Source organism: Cydia fagiglandana, chromosome 6, assembly GCF_963556715.1.
Source record: "Cydia fagiglandana chromosome 6, ilCydFagi1.1, whole genome shotgun sequence".
NCBI classification, from domain to species: Eukaryota; Metazoa; Arthropoda; class Insecta; order Lepidoptera; family Tortricidae; genus Cydia; species Cydia fagiglandana.
In genome coordinates, this window is record NC_085937.1 from 8,562,009 (window position 1) to 8,580,149 (window position 18,141).

The 18,141-nt window shown below is 36.0% G+C and overlaps 2 protein-coding genes and 1 long non-coding RNA gene across 3 annotated transcripts in view; 2 read left to right on the forward strand and 1 right to left on the reverse strand.

Moving 5' to 3' along the window:
* The window catches only part of LOC134665109 (uncharacterized), a 347,418-nt gene that overhangs the window by 158,823 nt on the left and 170,454 nt on the right, over nucleotides 1–18,141 (reverse strand). The window lies entirely within an intron of this gene.
* Nucleotides 10,405–12,464, forward strand: LOC134665079 (uncharacterized). The gene is made up of 2 exons (XM_063521886.1): nucleotides 10,405–10,559; nucleotides 10,797–12,464. The coding sequence occupies exons 1-2, from the start codon at nucleotides 10,425–10,427 to the stop codon at nucleotides 12,450–12,452; spliced, it is 1,791 nt and encodes a 596-aa protein (XP_063377956.1). The 5' UTR covers nucleotides 10,405–10,424; the 3' UTR covers nucleotides 12,453–12,464.
* Nucleotides 12,483–18,140, forward strand: LOC134665100 (glycolipid transfer protein). The gene is made up of 6 exons (XM_063521923.1): nucleotides 12,483–12,628; nucleotides 13,398–13,579; nucleotides 13,687–13,742; nucleotides 13,873–13,988; nucleotides 14,599–14,749; nucleotides 16,152–18,140. Exons 2-6 carry the CDS (start codon nucleotides 13,450–13,452, stop codon nucleotides 16,317–16,319), a joined length of 621 nt encoding a protein of 206 aa, XP_063377993.1. The 5' UTR covers nucleotides 12,483–12,628; nucleotides 13,398–13,449; the 3' UTR covers nucleotides 16,320–18,140.

The following is an 18,141-nucleotide window of genomic DNA, read 5'->3' on the forward strand; positions in this document are numbered from 1 at the left end:
TTTGAAAATTCATCCCCTAAGGTGGTGAAAAAGGGGTTGAAAGTTTGTATGGATATCAAAAAAAATTTCGAACGCGGGACTTGAATCTTTGTATTTGGGGATATTATTAAAAGACAGGAAAAGTAATTTCAGCGTTTTGTAAAATTCATCCCCTAACAGGGTTAAAAAGGGGTTGAAAGTTTGAATCCATTACAAATCCGAGTAGACGCACATTTCTTATCGCCTCCCAGGCTTGAAATGCTTAGAATTACTCAAGGAACATATGTGATGAAGCTCATAGCTTAATAAAAAATTTTTGGGTCAACTTTATAACTGCTTCCGCTATAACGGATAAGCTACAAATAGCAGTTATTTTGTGAGGTGCGTTCAGTGCGTGGTGGTAACTTTGAGCAAACTTTCTATCGAGGTATTGAATTAAATAATGACATTTAATCCTGAACTTTCTTCTTACTTACAGTACTTTCGGGAAAATATAAAAGGTTAAGATATAGAAAGATGTTCTGGAACTACTGGGTTGGATTAGGGGGCATCCATTAATAACGTTAATACGTTACTTATTACCTAGTTTTTGACAGGTCGTTTTTTTTTTTCAATTTATTTGGGACAAAAAACAGTAACACACAGGGTTCAAACACAGAAATAGAGTACAAAGGATAATAAAGTGTGAGACCAACAACATCGTCCACAGATTACTAGATTACCTACTGATAAATCTACAATGTATATAGCGCAAGGTAACAATATAAATGATGTATGTAAAAATTGTAAAAGTAAAATTAACAAACATAGGATTACAAAATAGGTTTGTGGATGCAATTACAAATTCACATTTTGGAAACGTCGAACGTGCATAACGTCAGGAGAATCTTCAACAGACTGGTTACCCGATCTTAGGTTCTTTATTTTAGTTTAAACAATGAAAATTATTAGTGACTACACCTATAAGTACTATACCTAGTCATATAGATGACGTGCTGTTATTGTGTTTATACTATGTTAGATGGAAGCACGCATACCTACTTTTATCGCAATGCGTATCGACCATCCGGCGGACTTGTACCCTTTGTGAACTGACCTTGTATTGTTTTCAGTCTTCTTTTGACGTTCCCACCATTCTTTTAATATTATCCGGCGCATCAGGCCTTGCCTTGTGCCTTGATGATGGAGAAAAGACCAGGGCTTTACAAAAAAACGTTAATAAGCCTGTGATGGCATTGCTATGATAACTGATGGTATTCGATTTCATTCAAGAAATTATAATCATTATTTGCAATGATCAAAGTGATCAAAATTCGCTTAACGCCACTTGCATCCCATTAACCTGTGGTTACCCTGTTAAACCGTTAACCAATCAGTGTTAAATTGTACTTACTATATCAGTTTTAAATACCGCGCCTCTCATTGCGGCATAGTCAATTAGGCCATTTTGGCCATTTTTGAAGGGCTCTAGCTCTCTAAAAAACAAAAATATCAAAAAAAGCTAAACGGTCCGACACAGATATTGATTAATCTGTGTTGAAAAAATCATTGCTCTAGCTTCAAAACCCACGGAGGAAACAGTCGAGTACGTTTGTATGGAGTCATGACCTGTTGGCTCTTAAAAGAATAATTTAAAAATTTAGTAAGGTGATATTATATGAGCTGGTCTAGCTATACCAGCTTATATTATATCACGATATTCAGGCTGTGTTTGTATTCAGTATAAGTTAACAATGTCTACGAATGTATTATTGGCGCTTATTTTATCCTGCAAAAACATTTGATAGAAAATTCGTTTCGTCGAATCTTGTCTCTATCTTTTTTATCAGAGTCCGACTCCAAAATTTATTGAATTTATAGAAAAAACATCCCGCGGTATGAATTTCTACGAAAGAATACCAGACAGTCTACGAAATTGAATAAAACAAGGATAAGGCACTTAAGCTTTAACCAGAAACTAAGTTGCACCCATAGATTTTTGCGCGTGTCAAATAAAGGTCGGTCGGTGTTCGAATACTTCAAATATTTACATTATTCATAATAGCCGCGGGTGCATGGGTGTACCATAGTCACACAGTTATTTGTGCATTTGTAGACCTTATATCAATGAGGTAAGGTATATAAATGGTCAGTTATATCTTGCTGTTTGTATGTAGGTGGTCTACGGTCGCGGGAGTCGCGGGTGTATGCATCTGCGCAGTTGTCCGGCCGTTTCTAATCCAAGTGTTAATTTATTGTATTAGCTTGCATGTGGCATAGATAGCCCTCACTGGATCGCACATTGCATACATATAGCATATAGTAGGACACACGCTTGGCACTCACATGTATGGTTGTACCGTCACCTTTAGAGCATACAGATGTTCACAAATATCTGCACTACTATATATTATTATTCATTAACTAGTATATTTTGGTCTACTCCGCAAGTCGCAAGAAAACGATTGTTTAGTATCAAGAGTTGTGCATACGCGCGTATTCAAAACTTACATTTTTTTTAAATTGAAGTATATAATATGCGGCGCGAATTATTTCTTTGTGCCAACTATCAAAATTGTAAATGCCATACAGGGCTACGCATGCGGTAAAGGATTAAGTAGATAAGTTTAAGTTACATATAAATAAACTACGTAATACTTACATAAACTAATTATAATAGGGGCCTCGTCTGCCAACAAACCGCTCTGTGGTTTGGCAGAAGAATGTAATGCATCTAGATGTAAGTGAGCTTGTGAATAAACGCTTTATTTTTTTATTTTATTTTTTATAGTTATACATAGGTAAGTAACCACGAGTAATTTTCTTATGCTTCTCCTTAATTAAGTGCTTTTCCGATTGTGACCTAGCCTGGAGTCCTTAATTTTAGCTAATGTGTGATACCAGTACCTAGTATGAAAGCGAACTTCATATATCGTCTACCTTCGGCACTAAAGATACTTGATAATATTTTCATACTTATGCTTTATCTAATAGTAAGTATTGATCTTTGGGTAGTTCGAGGTCCGCCGTCTGTCCGCACGTGAGCCGCTCAACCCGCTCGGCGCGCGCGCACGTGCCCGGCTTCGCGATGGAAAATCACAGAAAACAAGGACACAATGCAATGGTTCATTCAACCGGACGTTATTATTCAACGAGCGCACTGTGATGAAACTACACAGATCTTCATTATTATTAACGGACGACATTTCGACATATTGGTGCACGTAACCTCGACCAGCACCTAGCACGTACGGGAGCTGTGCTTACCCGAAATTTGACGCCCTTTCAAACGGTGCCAAGCGAAGGACGGTTGTCCATTGTTTCCTTTGCGCTACGACATGGGAATCTTCAAAAAGCGGGTATTTAGGATTCTCGTCGGGTTCGGTCGGCAATGCTTAAGTAATTTCAATACGAAATTGATCCTTTGTTGGTCTTAAATAAATTTAATTTAATTTAATTTAATTTAAGTGGCCCCTGTCTTGTGATGTTGCTTATATCCATGGGATGGGCGAGAATGACCGCTTTCCATCAGGCGGCTCGGCTGCTCGTTTGCTGACTATCATCACATAAAGGACGATTTCCAATTGTATTTATATGCAAGTAGCGCCATGTTGACAATCGACGAAGTGGTAGCTTTTTATAGAGACGAAGCTTACCTACCTTAGTGATGTCATTACAATACAATTATGAAGGACTTTAATACTTAGGTAGATAGGTACTAACAATATGATAATCAACTGGAAAAGCTTAGCTTTCATGAAAGAAAGATGAAAAAATAACGGTTTCAATAAGGGCTCTTTCACATTCAGTAGCACCACGAATAGGACCAAAGGTTATACGTAAGGTTAAAGGTTAAGGTTGGTTATTGTACTAGTTTGTTAAGCTAGCTAGATTATATATATAATACATATATCATTACGTGTATATCGAACTTACCTGGTTTAATATTAGTTATCTATTCCATACTAAATATATGATAACGTCATCTTTGCTAAACACATACGAAAACTTACCTATGTAGCGGTTATTCTAGCAAGGCATGCAGTTCCTGGTCGCACACTGCCTGCGTGTCGAAAATCACTTTGGTTTTCTCACCTGTCAACAAATATTACATTGTATATATCATAATAAATTACCTGCAGTAGCTATGATTACACTATTACAATAACTGGTCTTGCGATAAGCTCTAGTTTATTACAATGGTTAGCTAGCCGTATAATTACTAGATTAAAATTACATCATAGTGGCGTTGTGCTACGCGTAGGCGTAGAGATTTCAAAATTTTGCAAAATTACCTTTTGTGGCTTAATCACTGACGCAGTTAGATGTTTTGAATAAATAAGCCAAAGTAGCTTGGCGGTCAAAACCGGAGTGGTCGGCCTAGGGGGAGATAGCGCGATGACCTGGACGCATTTCTCATCAGGACGGATACTGCACTCAATCGGGATGATTGGAAGTCTAAGGGGGAGGCCTTATTTGCCCAGCAAAGATTTAAAGACACAGTGCTGTATAGGTGTACAATTGTAAGTACCATCGCCCACACTTTTGTGTTGACTGTCCATCGGTGGACCTTATTACAAAAATACCTACATAATATTAATCTTGCACATACCATGCACTCTTATTAGGGTAGGTACAAGGTTAAGACTACGCGTTTTAAGATAATACTCTCGTCGATATCAAAGTTTTATTTTAAATTTGATATGCTAATAGTTGTAGTAGTAAAACGGGTGTAGGTAATGAAACTCGCATCGCTCAAAAAAGTGCACGGTCAATAATTATAGATACCTATACGATGTGGTCATAATAAATCTTTGCACAAATGTCGATTCTGAGACGTAGTAGATATAGGTCCCTCATTATTTTTGAAGAGTTGTGTGAGTCAGTACGCTATTAAAAGGTTTACTCAATTTACCTTTCATTATTTGCCATTCAAGCTTTTAAAATTCTGTGGTGCAATCTCAACATCATGCCTATCATATCAGTTTATTGCTACAGCAAAGCTATAAAAACAGCTTAACGCAATAAAAACTGTAGTCATTATAATACCCCCTAAGTTCGTAACGCATAAACCACCTCTGTATATTGTTTGGATAATTTTCAACGTTACAATAAGAAGACATTAAATTATGTCAGTCATACTTTAATAAAGCTGCAGATTAAAGCTTCATAAAGCTTCACCAAAATTCAATTCAGGTTGTTACATTACTCCTTCTCAACGTGACAACCCTAAACAAAACAAAAAAAAGATTTCTGTTATCGTAAGTGATTGTGAAGTCGCTGAACAGGCTTTCAACAATTCCAGCTTCTGTCATTATGTATCCCGTAAGTAAGCTAATAAATCTCTTGCGAGCAGTAAATACCGTGGAGAAATCTCAACAACACAACCCTAAATAAAGGCATTAGTATGCATGCCGGAGTCGGGCGCAGCCAAAACCTACGGCGTGATGGTGTAACCGTGAGTGCGGTAGTAATGTGCCGGGTTCGTTCAACGATAAAAGCGAAAGTGCGTTCACTGGGACATCGACCGGCTCCTTTGGACCCTGCTACGGGGCCCGCTTCCTGGGTTCGACCACTCTTTACAAGAGCCACTCTGTTAGAACTTTGTCGAAGTCACTCGTTGAACGATCGTTATCAATCCACTGGTTTCTTGTCGAAGTGCTACGTTTATGCTTTGAAAATAAGAAAGGTAGCTGTGAAGGTTGTTTCCGGAAAGGTAGCTATAAACACTAGAAGCTTCAAACTTTAAAGTTCACCGAGGCCGTCCGGGGCATCGACCAGCGCCTTTTGACGCTGCCTACGGGACCCTTTTCCAAGATACGAGTCGAAAGTCTGACTCAATGCTGAGAACTGAGAATCTGGAAACAGTAGGTACCTAGATACGGCATTTCTTTGATAAGTAAGTACATTCAGAACTAGTAATTACTTGACGTCATTTTTACGCTTACGGGTAAAGTATTATAAACTTTTATTAGCAGTGTTTGTGTTATATTCTTATTCGTCAACGGTACGAGTACTAATTTTAGTAAATAATGTGTCATTTGATTCCTTTTTATTTATGAGGTTATTAACTGAGTAACAAGGACTTTGTTTCTACTCTATAAGAAGAGGTTTGTTTACGAAAATAACCGTAGTAAGGCTAAAGCTTATGTAACGTTTTGCTTGTTCACAACTGTAGTTAACGCGATTATGCGTCTTATATGTATTATAGGTATAAGTAAGGTACCTATGTGGACAATTGCTCGTAAAATAGGTTTTTTTTGCGATTTTTATACACTTCGTCGGGTAGTTGTCTCTGTTTTGACATTTTGCTGGGACATCAGTCAGCCGCGACCACGACCAGTGAAACCTGTGTCGAAACGTCGGTAAATCAAGGTAATTGAATAAAATTCGCGTTAGACCCGTCTATAAATGTGAGTTAGTATGTGATTTTTATGTAAAATAAAATTATATGCAAGTACTTACCTACTTTTCCATGAAAGAGTTTTAGAAATAATAATAAGCTAATATACCTACTGAAAGGGTTATAATTTATGCTTGCATGTGCGCCGGCCGTCATTTGTCACGGAGACTCGACCCGCGAAAGGTCATCAAACACTACAGGGATGATTACAGTAATTTGGGCATGTGGCTACTGGCGTAGCGGCGCCAACACCCCAGTTAAAGGAATAGAATAACATAGAGACTAGATAGCGTTTATTCCTTACATCCCAAACTATTATTTCTTATTGAAATAAGATAATTAAGTATGTTTTATTATTCATTACTTATTATGTACCTAGGTATATTTTTTATCTCAATATTCGGACAAATCGAATAAAAACGCCAATGTCACCACCAGTAACATAATATTATAAATTTTATAATCTAGCGTCATGGCTCATGGACTAAGCTTCGGGGGATTTACATCAAGAATAAATATAAATACGCCTAGTTTCCCAGAACTTCAAATTGACGTTACGTGTTTTGCCGTTACATAAATAGTAGGCGTTTAACCGCAAGGCTGCGCCGTAAGCCGATAAGATTGCATACATTCGTACCTAATGCCAGCTAACCGACGAAATAAAAATAACTTCGAAAACCAACACATTATACTGGGTTTGTGTTAGAGATGATGGTATAAATCAAAAATCCTATTTTTTTTTCTGGTTATTATTGCAACTACGCGCCATAAGCGCCTTATTGATAGCAGACAAAACGATACCTTTGATGGTACAATTGTTTGGGGCATAGAACAGCGGCAAATAGTCGATAACGCCGAAGGCCAAATCGCTCACGGAATGACCTTCAGCTCATAAAGTTTAACCTTGTTTACACTGTAGGACTGGGTTATGGGCTTTGTCCAAATCAAATTGACCTGATTGGATTCGCTGATATTGTGCGCTCTGTTGTCACATAATATATGTAACTACCTATGTAGGTTTCAATCCAATGGTTTTGAATTAAATATACTCATCCATCAGGTACAGTTACCATTCAGATATATCGGAGCGGCCAAGGTGCTCAAAAATATCTGAATAATATGCACTTTAATCTTTAATTATTTGATAACATAGGATTTGGTCGATCTGATTTAACCAATGGGGACTGTAAACGCATACAGTCAGCAACAGATATAGCGATGCGAGTAACAAAATGTTTTTTTTTAATATAGGTTGGTCACATTTATCATTACCTATGCGGCTGAACCAACTGAACTTTGGTTTAATTATTACCTAACAATTTTTTCAAATTTAATGCTACCGGCAGTACTTACCTGCTATAAGACTGTTTCACTGGTGATACTGGGGTCCTAGCCAAGATGACAATCGTTTGTAGAAAACGAAACGAAACGCTATCATTCGCATACATTATTTACGTTTCTCTTTAACTTTTCTTATGTAGTTTATCTTGTAGCGTTTCGTTTCATTTGCTCGTCACCTTGGCTGGGCCCTTGGAGAGAAAACGAGACTTCTATATATTAACCGATAAAAAAATAAACCGTTAAGTAGGTATTTTAGTCTATTAAAAAACCCATTGAATATTTTTTTTGTGTTTAAGCAAAGATTTAATACAACTATGAACAAATGTCATGGACAGACAGCAAAAAGCACAAGCCTCTATTTGTAGCACTATTTAGTAAGTAATATTAACGGCTTATATTTCATAGTTAATAACGTCATATCATAATTTATTTCACACCATTCTCCTCTTTTTATGATTTTCACTGCAACGGACAAGTAAATAATAAAGACTGATGATTTTCGTACAAGAAGTGGCAAGGCGCCGTTCTTTATTACGTTAGACGATTTAGGAGGGGAGGGGTTGATCATGCCTAATTTTTGGGTGCCTTACAAGGGGTAGCGTCTTGATAGTTCTTACGTACGTTCGGTCCGTTCACAAAAATGCACAAAGTTAGGATTACCTATATAGCGGATGGTGCTGGGCCTAACATACGGCGTTGCATGAACAAGAGATTTCCTTTGGCAGGATTGGTCCTTAGGACCCAAGGATGTATTCAAGAAGTGGAGCCACCGAGATATTTGATGTAAATTTTTAGGGGGGGGGGATCTCAACTTGATCTTGATATCTGTATCATTTAAGCTAAAAACACATAAAATATGAATAAAATACTTTTTTTTAATTTCTCTTAATTCACGCTTAAACTGCAGAACCAATTTAGTTAAAATTTGGTACAGAGATAGCTTGAGTCCCAGGGAATAACATAGCAAAGTTTTAATCTCAAAAATCATCCTTTAAGGGTGTGGAAATGGGAGGAGGAAATTTGTATGGGGATTCAATAGCCGCTGAACCGATTTAGATAAAATTTGGTATAGAGATAGTTTGAGTCCCGGGGAAGAACATAGGATAATTATTTTATATTCCAAAAAAATACCTTAAAAATGAAAGGTAAGGTGTAGGATTGTATGGGAAATCAATAAACGCTGAACCGATTTCGATGAATTCTATGTCTACATCTTTGGTTTATTTGAAAATGATACTAAACTTGACTTAGAACCTAAACTTAAAGAATTATTAACCTCAGACGTCGCAGACGCTTAAAAACCCCCCCACCCCCCACCTGCATCAAAAACCTGGGTGGCTCCACTTCTTAAACCCATCCTTGGGTCCTAAGGACCAATCCTGCCAAAGGAAATCTCTTGTTCATGCGACGCCGTGGTTGACCTTTTTATGCTCTGAGCACACTTAACTAATACATTTGAAAAAGCACGGGCATCCGTGTGACTGCCGAGGCGCGCGCTCGAACTTACCTAGGTAAGGGATAAGGGTAAACGATTCCGCATCGGGGCTGATGTTGAATAGGTGGACGATGACGTCACAATCTTGAATAACAAACTAGAAGCGCACCTACTTACCTACCTATGTATCGCCGAAACCAGGTAAAGAAATTGCACTTGTTTTAATGATAAGATATGATATAGTGTCAAGAAAAGTGTTTGAAATAACACCTGCACTGCGTCGGCTATCAAAATCGCTGCAGACTTTCCTTGGTCTCGACAGAGTTGGAGCTGAAGCTAGAACGAAACATGAGCCATAGAGGTATGAGCATATGAAGGCAATATAGTAAGTTGTTGCAAAAAATGTCGAATCAAACCGCACTGTGCCCCTGAAATATCAGGACGCATTAGATTGCCAACGGACAAAGATTCGTATTATAAACACAAAGACCCAAGCATGAAGAAGCTAGAGGCAAAAACTTAATTCCTGTTTGGACGAACTGGACAACACTATGACAACACAGAAATGTCTTTTTTTGTCTTATTTGTATTGTAAATGTAAAGCTATGAGTTACATCCATTTAATATCAAGTTACTGGAAGCACGTAATGTTCCTTAATTGTACAAATTTAATTACTCATTCGAGATTAATTAATTTAAGAACTCAATTTTTCATTATGTTACCAAATAATTATACAAGGTATCTATATATGTATATTACTTACTTCATAAACATTGATAATTGGTTCGTTTATACTTGAACCAGATTGCATTAGATATTTACCTTGAATATAGTTAGCTAAACCAAACAGATCATTACCTGTATTGCATACCACATCACACGTGCTTATAATTAATACGTCTTTTTTAACCGTTTATCTCTACAACTGCAATGTTAGACGATGCGCGGATTCTTAAAATTACAAAGTAATATATAGCCAGCCAGCGTGAAAGTGCATCTACTCGCGTATTTACGGACGTACTGGAATAATTGTAATAAAGTAATTGCCTCCCCGTCAGTCAACAGCTGGAACCAATCTCTAAAAATAAACAAACAATATAGTAGTGGTAAACGTCAGTAGCAGTAGCTTGTTTTGGTGCATAGTCCAAATTTCCCTCTTGCCGCTGGAGACATCCAGTCGCGTACCTGTCTAGCGAGCGGCAATCGTTAACGTCCGGCACGCCGGTCTGCATCGGCGGGCATGCGCACTCGGCTAGTTCATCCGAGTAGGAAATGAGGACCGAGGCATGGAAGCGCGTACTCGGTGCCGCGACGACGGCGAGGAGTCCCCGGCCGCCGCCGCGCCGCCGCGCCGCCCTCACCCGACACCCGCAGTCCACTCGCCGCGCCGGCTCAGCGCGCTACACGCTAACCGCAACATGGTGAGTCATACCTATTACGTGCGAAAACTATTCATTTACGGCGACCTTTCAAGTGTATCTACACAGGCGCAACGGATTTATCACCTACTTGATCTACTTACCAAACGAGATTCATCATTATCACGATGTTGAGAGCTAACGAGCTTGGCTTTTAAACCAATTACCGAAGAGCTAAACTACAAGCGAATAAAGAAGTATTGTTCATTTGAATTAAACATTGGTTACAACCTATTTCAGGTAATGGACAACCGAATGAATGAAGAAAATAAAAATGAAAACAACTCTTCCATATTTATAATTAACTTTCAATATGGGGATGTTGTAAACTATTCATTGGTTTTAGTTAAAGGAATTATAACCAGAGGAAATTCAAACAATAATGATAAAATATTATGCACTGTTACAAATGGTGGAGTTCAAAGTAAGTCAGAATGTGTAATATTCAACGGAGAATTCAAAGCCTTAATTGAATTGAAGAAAGGCGAGAATGTAATTGATTTTGAATATACCGGACAGCAACGTAAAACGTTACTACTCGATTATACACCAAGAAGAACAAATTTAAGAGTAACACCAGTTTACATAATTTGCCAAGGGCACGACGGTTATTTCCAAAGTCCACCTAATGTCGACAATTCCGTAGAAAGTGCCTGTTTACGCGTAGCAATTGGTGCTAAGCTGATTCAAAGTCTAACTGCAGAAAAACTGTTTGAAAGTGGATTCGGAAGAAAAACATTCCAGCTCGAGCACGAAGTGAACTCAAAAAGTCCAGAATGCATTGTGTTCCGAAGCAATCTAAACGTAAACAAAGCGAGAAAAATGAAGCAAGCCGATTTATGGGCTCATTTCGGCAGAGAGCTTATGTTATCTGAGTTAGGCAGTAATGAGAGAAAATTTCTAGCATTTATATCATGCACGAGGTTCAAGGGTACTGACTTAGATAAGCCAATGACTCACGATGAGATCGTTTCACTAACGGAAGCCTACGCAGCACTTGGTGGTGGAGGATTAGCTTTGTTCGGAACCGCTTGCTTGTACACTTGGCCGACGACTGTGGATGAAATCATTTCAAAGTTCCAAGATACCTCTCCTGTAAATACACGTCGTTTTATGGACGACAGCGGATATCGTGGTACACTTGGAGGCTGTTTTGCTACGACCCTGGGCTCGGTGTTTCATGAACTAGGACATACTTTTGATCTCGGTCATACAAAAGATGGTATCATGGGCAGAGGATTTGACCACCTTGACCGAGTTTTTACAGTAGGCGAGAAAAAATCTGTTTTATCAAAAGACAATATGAACAACTTTGGAAAACCTGTTCAACATTCGACAGTTTCCCTTCAGCGTAATATAAGTGTTACAATGAACGTGGCTGAACCGCTCCGAGTGTTAGGACCAAGAAGCAAAACAACGCTAGGAAATTTTGCGGCCATGTCAAAATCAGATATTATCCGGAGAAGTCCCAATGTCACACCTATAACTAGGCCATCTAGTGTGTACTCCAATATATCAAACAGGATGTCTGACTCCAGAAAAAATGTGAATCGAACAAATGGCAATGATTCTATTTTTTGGACAAGAAATTGCGCTGTGCTTTTATCATACCACAGATGGTTTAACAACGAGTACGGTAGAGAAAGGCAGGCAATAACTAGATATCTTAAATTTGACAAGAACAAAATGATGATAATATCTACGGCAGGAATAAGAATAGTAGAAGTGAGAGATGAATCAAATGGAATGGTGTTAGATTCATATGAATTCACAGATCTTTTACCTGAAAAAAGATTTTTGGTGCCTTTTACCTTTTCACCTAAAAGTAAAGTTTTGACGATAGTGGTTGAAGATGATTTAGGAAACGTGCTAAAACAAACACTTTCTTCTTATTAAGCTTTAGCGGAAATACCTATCGAAGAGTTATCATGTTTGACAATAAGTGAAGAAGATAGATTATATATAAACTATTTTAAATAGAATCAAAATAAGAATGTATCTATTATAAACAATAATTAAATATTAATATAATAAGTACATTGCGCGTCAAGTGTCTCATTGGATCATCATAGGTACGTACCGACATTTTTTGTTTGTTTATATTCCGTATTAATAGTAAAGATAAATTAATTGGATCTAGATAGATGACCAGACCCATATGACGCTTTGACTTGTGCTTGGGCTTGCTTGTATAATATGTACAGTAAGTATAGTACTGACAAGTTAACTTCTTGAAGAGATAAAAACATGGCGTAAACTCTCATAATGGAGATAGTATTATTAGTGGTGGAAGCGGAAGTCAAGGTAGCTTACAAAATATACCGAACTTAGTTAATGAGATGCAGATCTAAAAATAATGACGCCTTGACCTGACTAACTTTTGTACGGAGGCCAGTCTTTACTATTAACTTGTCTCTGGTATTTACATTGAAGTGGATAATAAAATTAACATGTCTTGAATGTAAATTAAATAAATAAATAATAATTTCATTAAAAAAACTGCGCTTATTGTTAAAATCCAACCAGAAATGCAATCTTGTGATAAGAAGACTGAGAAACGGAATGTTTCAAACAGTAATATCGACAAGACGTCACACTGAAATTTGTAAACACCATTTAACGTCAATGTCAATCTAAATACCTAATAGATTAACCTCAAAATTTTTGAATGGAAAAAATATAATAATAAAGTACGTTAGAGATACGAGGAAAATGTAGGTACTTAATTTAGTTTGGCTTTGTTTTATTACGTTACATATTGTTGTGCGATATTTATTATTCTGAGTAGGTACTTTTAGTACTAATAGGTTAATAAAATAAGTGCACTAATTCTTTCCACAGATTTTTAGTCGTAGATTGGACTACTTCAGCAAGATAACATATTATTGTGAAGATGGCTAGCAGTACCACGCCAGAAAATAACAGCTTTCTCGAGAAAGTAAAGGATTTCCCACCAATTATTGATGGCAAAATTAATGCAGTAAAATTTATTGAATCAACTCTGGGCTTGTTATGGGTTGTTGGTAAGTTCCTTCAAACCTAACCTTAAAAACACCGCCCACTTTTAACTATCTTATGCTTGTTTCTCCTTTTGATTTTGTTTATAAGTACTCGAAATTTCTACTTACAGAGAGCCTTGGTAAAATTTTTGCTCCAGTTAAATATGACATGGAAGGAAATATTGATGTAAGCATGATGTAATTTTTGTTTATGTTTTTGACTCACTTAACCTCAATATATTTCATTTTACCTATACATTTGCCAACTTAATGATTTAATGTACTTACATGAAGTGCTTTTAACTTATTTATTGCAGAAAATCAAGAAGTTGGACCCAAAAGAAAACTCCTGTTTACTAGAATTATTACATAGAGAATGTTTACAATCTCAGGGCAAACCCGTAGCAACTGAGGGATTATTATGGCTTAACAGGTAAGATTTATTGTTATGAAACAGTGATAAACCTTTATAGGACTCTATCTGTATTGTAATGAAAAATAATCACCTGCTATCATCATATTTTGTGTTTACATGTTAATATTTTTATTTCCTTTTTTATTGTGGGACGTAACCACATTACAATGTATAAATTGTACATGCAGATGTCAATCACAATGAAAATAATTAACAATGATCAACTCTGGCTAACATGGAACTCAAACCCACATCTTCGGATTGCTGGTCCAATTGCATTACCAATATTGCCAACTAACCATCCGTCACTCACCACAAAGTATCCATTGCAACTGTAGTAATGTATGACCACACCACTTCACTAGCAACATCTGCACTTTGAGGTTTGCATGTATACCTATTTATAGATCATTAATACATAATTAATGGGCGGTCAAAATCATGTTGTCCTATTTAAACCAATTTTTTTCTGACATTGACTATTTTAATAGCAATGAGGGTTGAATTGTGTATTTTTTTTTCTCTAGTCCATTATATTAAAGGGGCAAACCTTGAAATTATCTTTACCAGAACTTTGCCTATTATTATAAAAAAAATTAAGTCACATTTTTTATATTTATTATTACAGATCACTATGTTTCTTTGAAATTGTGTTTGAAGAAATGATAAACTTGATGGAGGAAAACAATTTGGATATAAATATGAGGAAGATATATACCATTGCATATGAGGGGTCTGTTAAGAGATATCACAACTGGGTTACTCAACAAATATTTGCAGTAAGTATTAACTTTAAAAATGTATAAGTAGCGGAAGCAGTTATAAAGTTGACCCAAAAATTTTTTATTAAGCTATGAGCTTCATCACATATGTTCCTTGAGTAATTCTAAGCATTTCAAGCCTGGGAGGCAATAAGAAATGTGTGTCTACTCGGATTTGTAATGGATTCAAACTTTCAACCCCTTTTTAACCCTGTTAAGGGATGAATTTTACAAAACGCTGAAATTACTTTTCCTGTCTTTTAATAATATCCCCAAATACAAAGATTCAAGTCCCGCGTTCGAAAATTTTTTTGATATCCATACAAACTTTCAACTCCTTTTTCACCACCTTAGGGGATGAATTTTCAAAAACGCTGAAATTAGTTTTCTTGTATTTTAATAATATATCGTTTTACGAAGTTTCAAATTCCTAGCTTAAAATAAAACATGAACCCCATACAAACTTTCATCCCCTTTTTAACCCCCTTAGGGGTTGAATTTCTCAAAATCGCTTCTTATCTCTTGTACACTTTATAAATGTAATCTAGTGTGCAAATTTCAACTTTCTATCTTTTGTAGTTTCGGCTCCGCGTAGCAAAAATCTCCAACCAAATTTTTCACCTTTTTACGTTTTTCTTGTAAAATTACTATGAAATTGAAAAAACAAATATCAGCAATGAATTCTACGTCTTTGGTTTATACGAAAATGATACCAAACTTGCCCTAGTACCCACCAGGATCAGAGTAGATTTTTTTTAAAGATGACGGATGGCGGCCGTCTTTGTACCCCACCCTCCCCCCCACTTCAGGCTAGAAATGCTTAGAATTACTCAAATATCAGATGTGATGAAGCTCATAGCTTAATAAAAAAATTTTGGGTCATGTATGGCAGCGTTACATAACTGACTCCAGTAAAGTACATTACTTTAAGTACCTACAGACTAAAGACTTTATATAATAGTTTATGGTATAATTTTGGCATAAGCATATATGTTCAAAGGCCGAACAGTGAAACCCAAGTTAATGTGTTAATATCTAATACTAAGTAAATAATGCTATTCTATCAACTTAATAACTATGAAACTAGAGGATACCTAGACCTTATTTTATTTAGGAATTATACCCAAATTTACCTATGCACAAATCTTTAGGGTCTCCTCAGATATATTGATGCGTATTCGGCAAAATCCGCTCCAACTTTTTCGCTCTTATTGCGCAGACGTAAAGGTTTTTCTTATTGGATTTTGCCGATTCCGCGTCGACAAATGTGGCCTTACCCTTACCAAGCATCGGAGTGTATTTTATCTGACACAAATGTAAAAAAAAGGTAAAAAATATTGATCTGATGGAACAAATCAGTTTTTAATCATACTTGAATACCCAAATGGTTCTTATAAGCATTGTTCAATTTTATTCACAGCTCATTTGCCGGTTGGCCCCTACACTTCATCAACTGTTGAAATCATTTGGAGTCGACACCAACAACGTAGCTTCATTTAAAACCAGGCTCACAAGTTTTAACATAACATTACATTTAGTGAGGTGTAAAATTGATGATTTTTACAAAGATAATAATTTATTTTGTTAATAATAATACTTAAAGCTAGTATTTTAATAAGGCGCCATATTTATTATCCGATTAGCAGTAGCATTTGTATATACCATTAAGTAAATTTGAAATTAAGAATAGTGCAGTCAGTAATAGTTAATAAAAGCAGAGGCTAAACTGTTTTTAAACATGCCTATGTTTAGCATGTGATTTATTTATAGAAGTTGCTATTTCATTGTCTTCATTTTATGTAGTTGCAGCTGAGATACTATGCTAACTATGCCAAAATATTGCTATACCAAAATAGTAACAAAAACAAAATAAGGAATTCAGTGCCTTGATGAGTATGGTCATTCATAGTTTCCATTACCAAAAAATTAAAAGTAGAACGAATGATTACTTAGTTGTGATACCTATTACCTATATCATTAACATCACAAGGATCTTGACTTGAAACCTCATATTACTTTAAAAAAATTGTTTTTTAATGATTAAGGTTCGGTCTATTACTTTTTTTTAAGTATAAAGGAGACATAATTGACATATTATTAATATGTTAATTACTCTAAAAACATAATTATGGCATAGATGTTTTTGTGTGGGCTAATATAAAAATTTCCTATATAGGCAGTTTATAAAAATACTTAAGACCAGTAGTCTCCAACCTTTATGATGGTTTCCTTTTTGTGGGCAGTATTGAGATTGTATGGTATTTGGCACTTTTCACATGCCAAGTTGGCAGGCTGTAGACCTGGCCCACATTTCGAGACTGCTGCTTTAGACCACTGTTAGCCTTATAAATCTTATAATGTATAATTAGTAAGGTCAAACTAAAAAAAAAATGTACCTACCCTAGAAAATTATGTGTGAAGTTAAGTGTTTAGAGATTATTACTCATTACTAAATCAAAATTTGAATGACATATGTAATGGGTCATGGACTCAAACACAAAATTAAAATTGTACTTATGTAAGAAAATAACAGCAGAATACTTAGCATAACTGTTATATTGCTTTACTCTTTAAAATGTTGATTTAATAAAAGTGCATAAAATGTTAATATGGTGTGCTATAAAAATCTGTAAGTAAAGGACTTTTACAAAAAAGTCATGAGTGTTTTTCAATCTCATATTTTTCTTAGTACAAGACTTAATAATAAAGTCACTGTAGTGGTGTGGTCATAGCAACCTAACAGTATTAAGCATAATTCTGGCCATGTTTGGGGTCAAAAGGGTCCTATAAAATATGGCTCAGTGTATCATTGTTCTGTAATTTAAAGCAAATGCAGACCTACATAGAAATTCTTTATTGTTTACAAAATAATACTTAGCCTAAGGTACCCTCTCATATTAGAGACTGTGTTGAAATTTTACAAAAATTGTGGAACTATAAATGCATATTGAGTATCTAGATTAAAAATTCGAACCCATTTGATTGTGATGCACAAGGCATTACATGAGCTTAGGTTAAACTACCTAAATGTAAAATTTCTGATAGGTATGGAACTATTTTAACATTTCTAAATTTAAGGGTGCATTGCTGATTTAAATAAATGTACCTATAAGTATGTCTATATTAAATTAAATTGAGGAAATTAACACAAGCAGTATGAGAATTTTGTAATGTGCCCTCAGTCTATTTGGCGTAAACTACCAAAATGTTGCCCCACTTTAAATAATTTCGTTTGCCCCTGTTCTTGTAGGAAACTTGTTGATGATGCTGCCTTTAAATACGATTGAAGGGCCCAATCATTGGAAGGAGCCATCATTAATATAGAGGAAATGCTACAAAAACCTTTTTTGCAAGCTGTGAGTGTGCTGTGTACGATGATCTTGTTTAAGAATAAATTATTTATTTTTAAT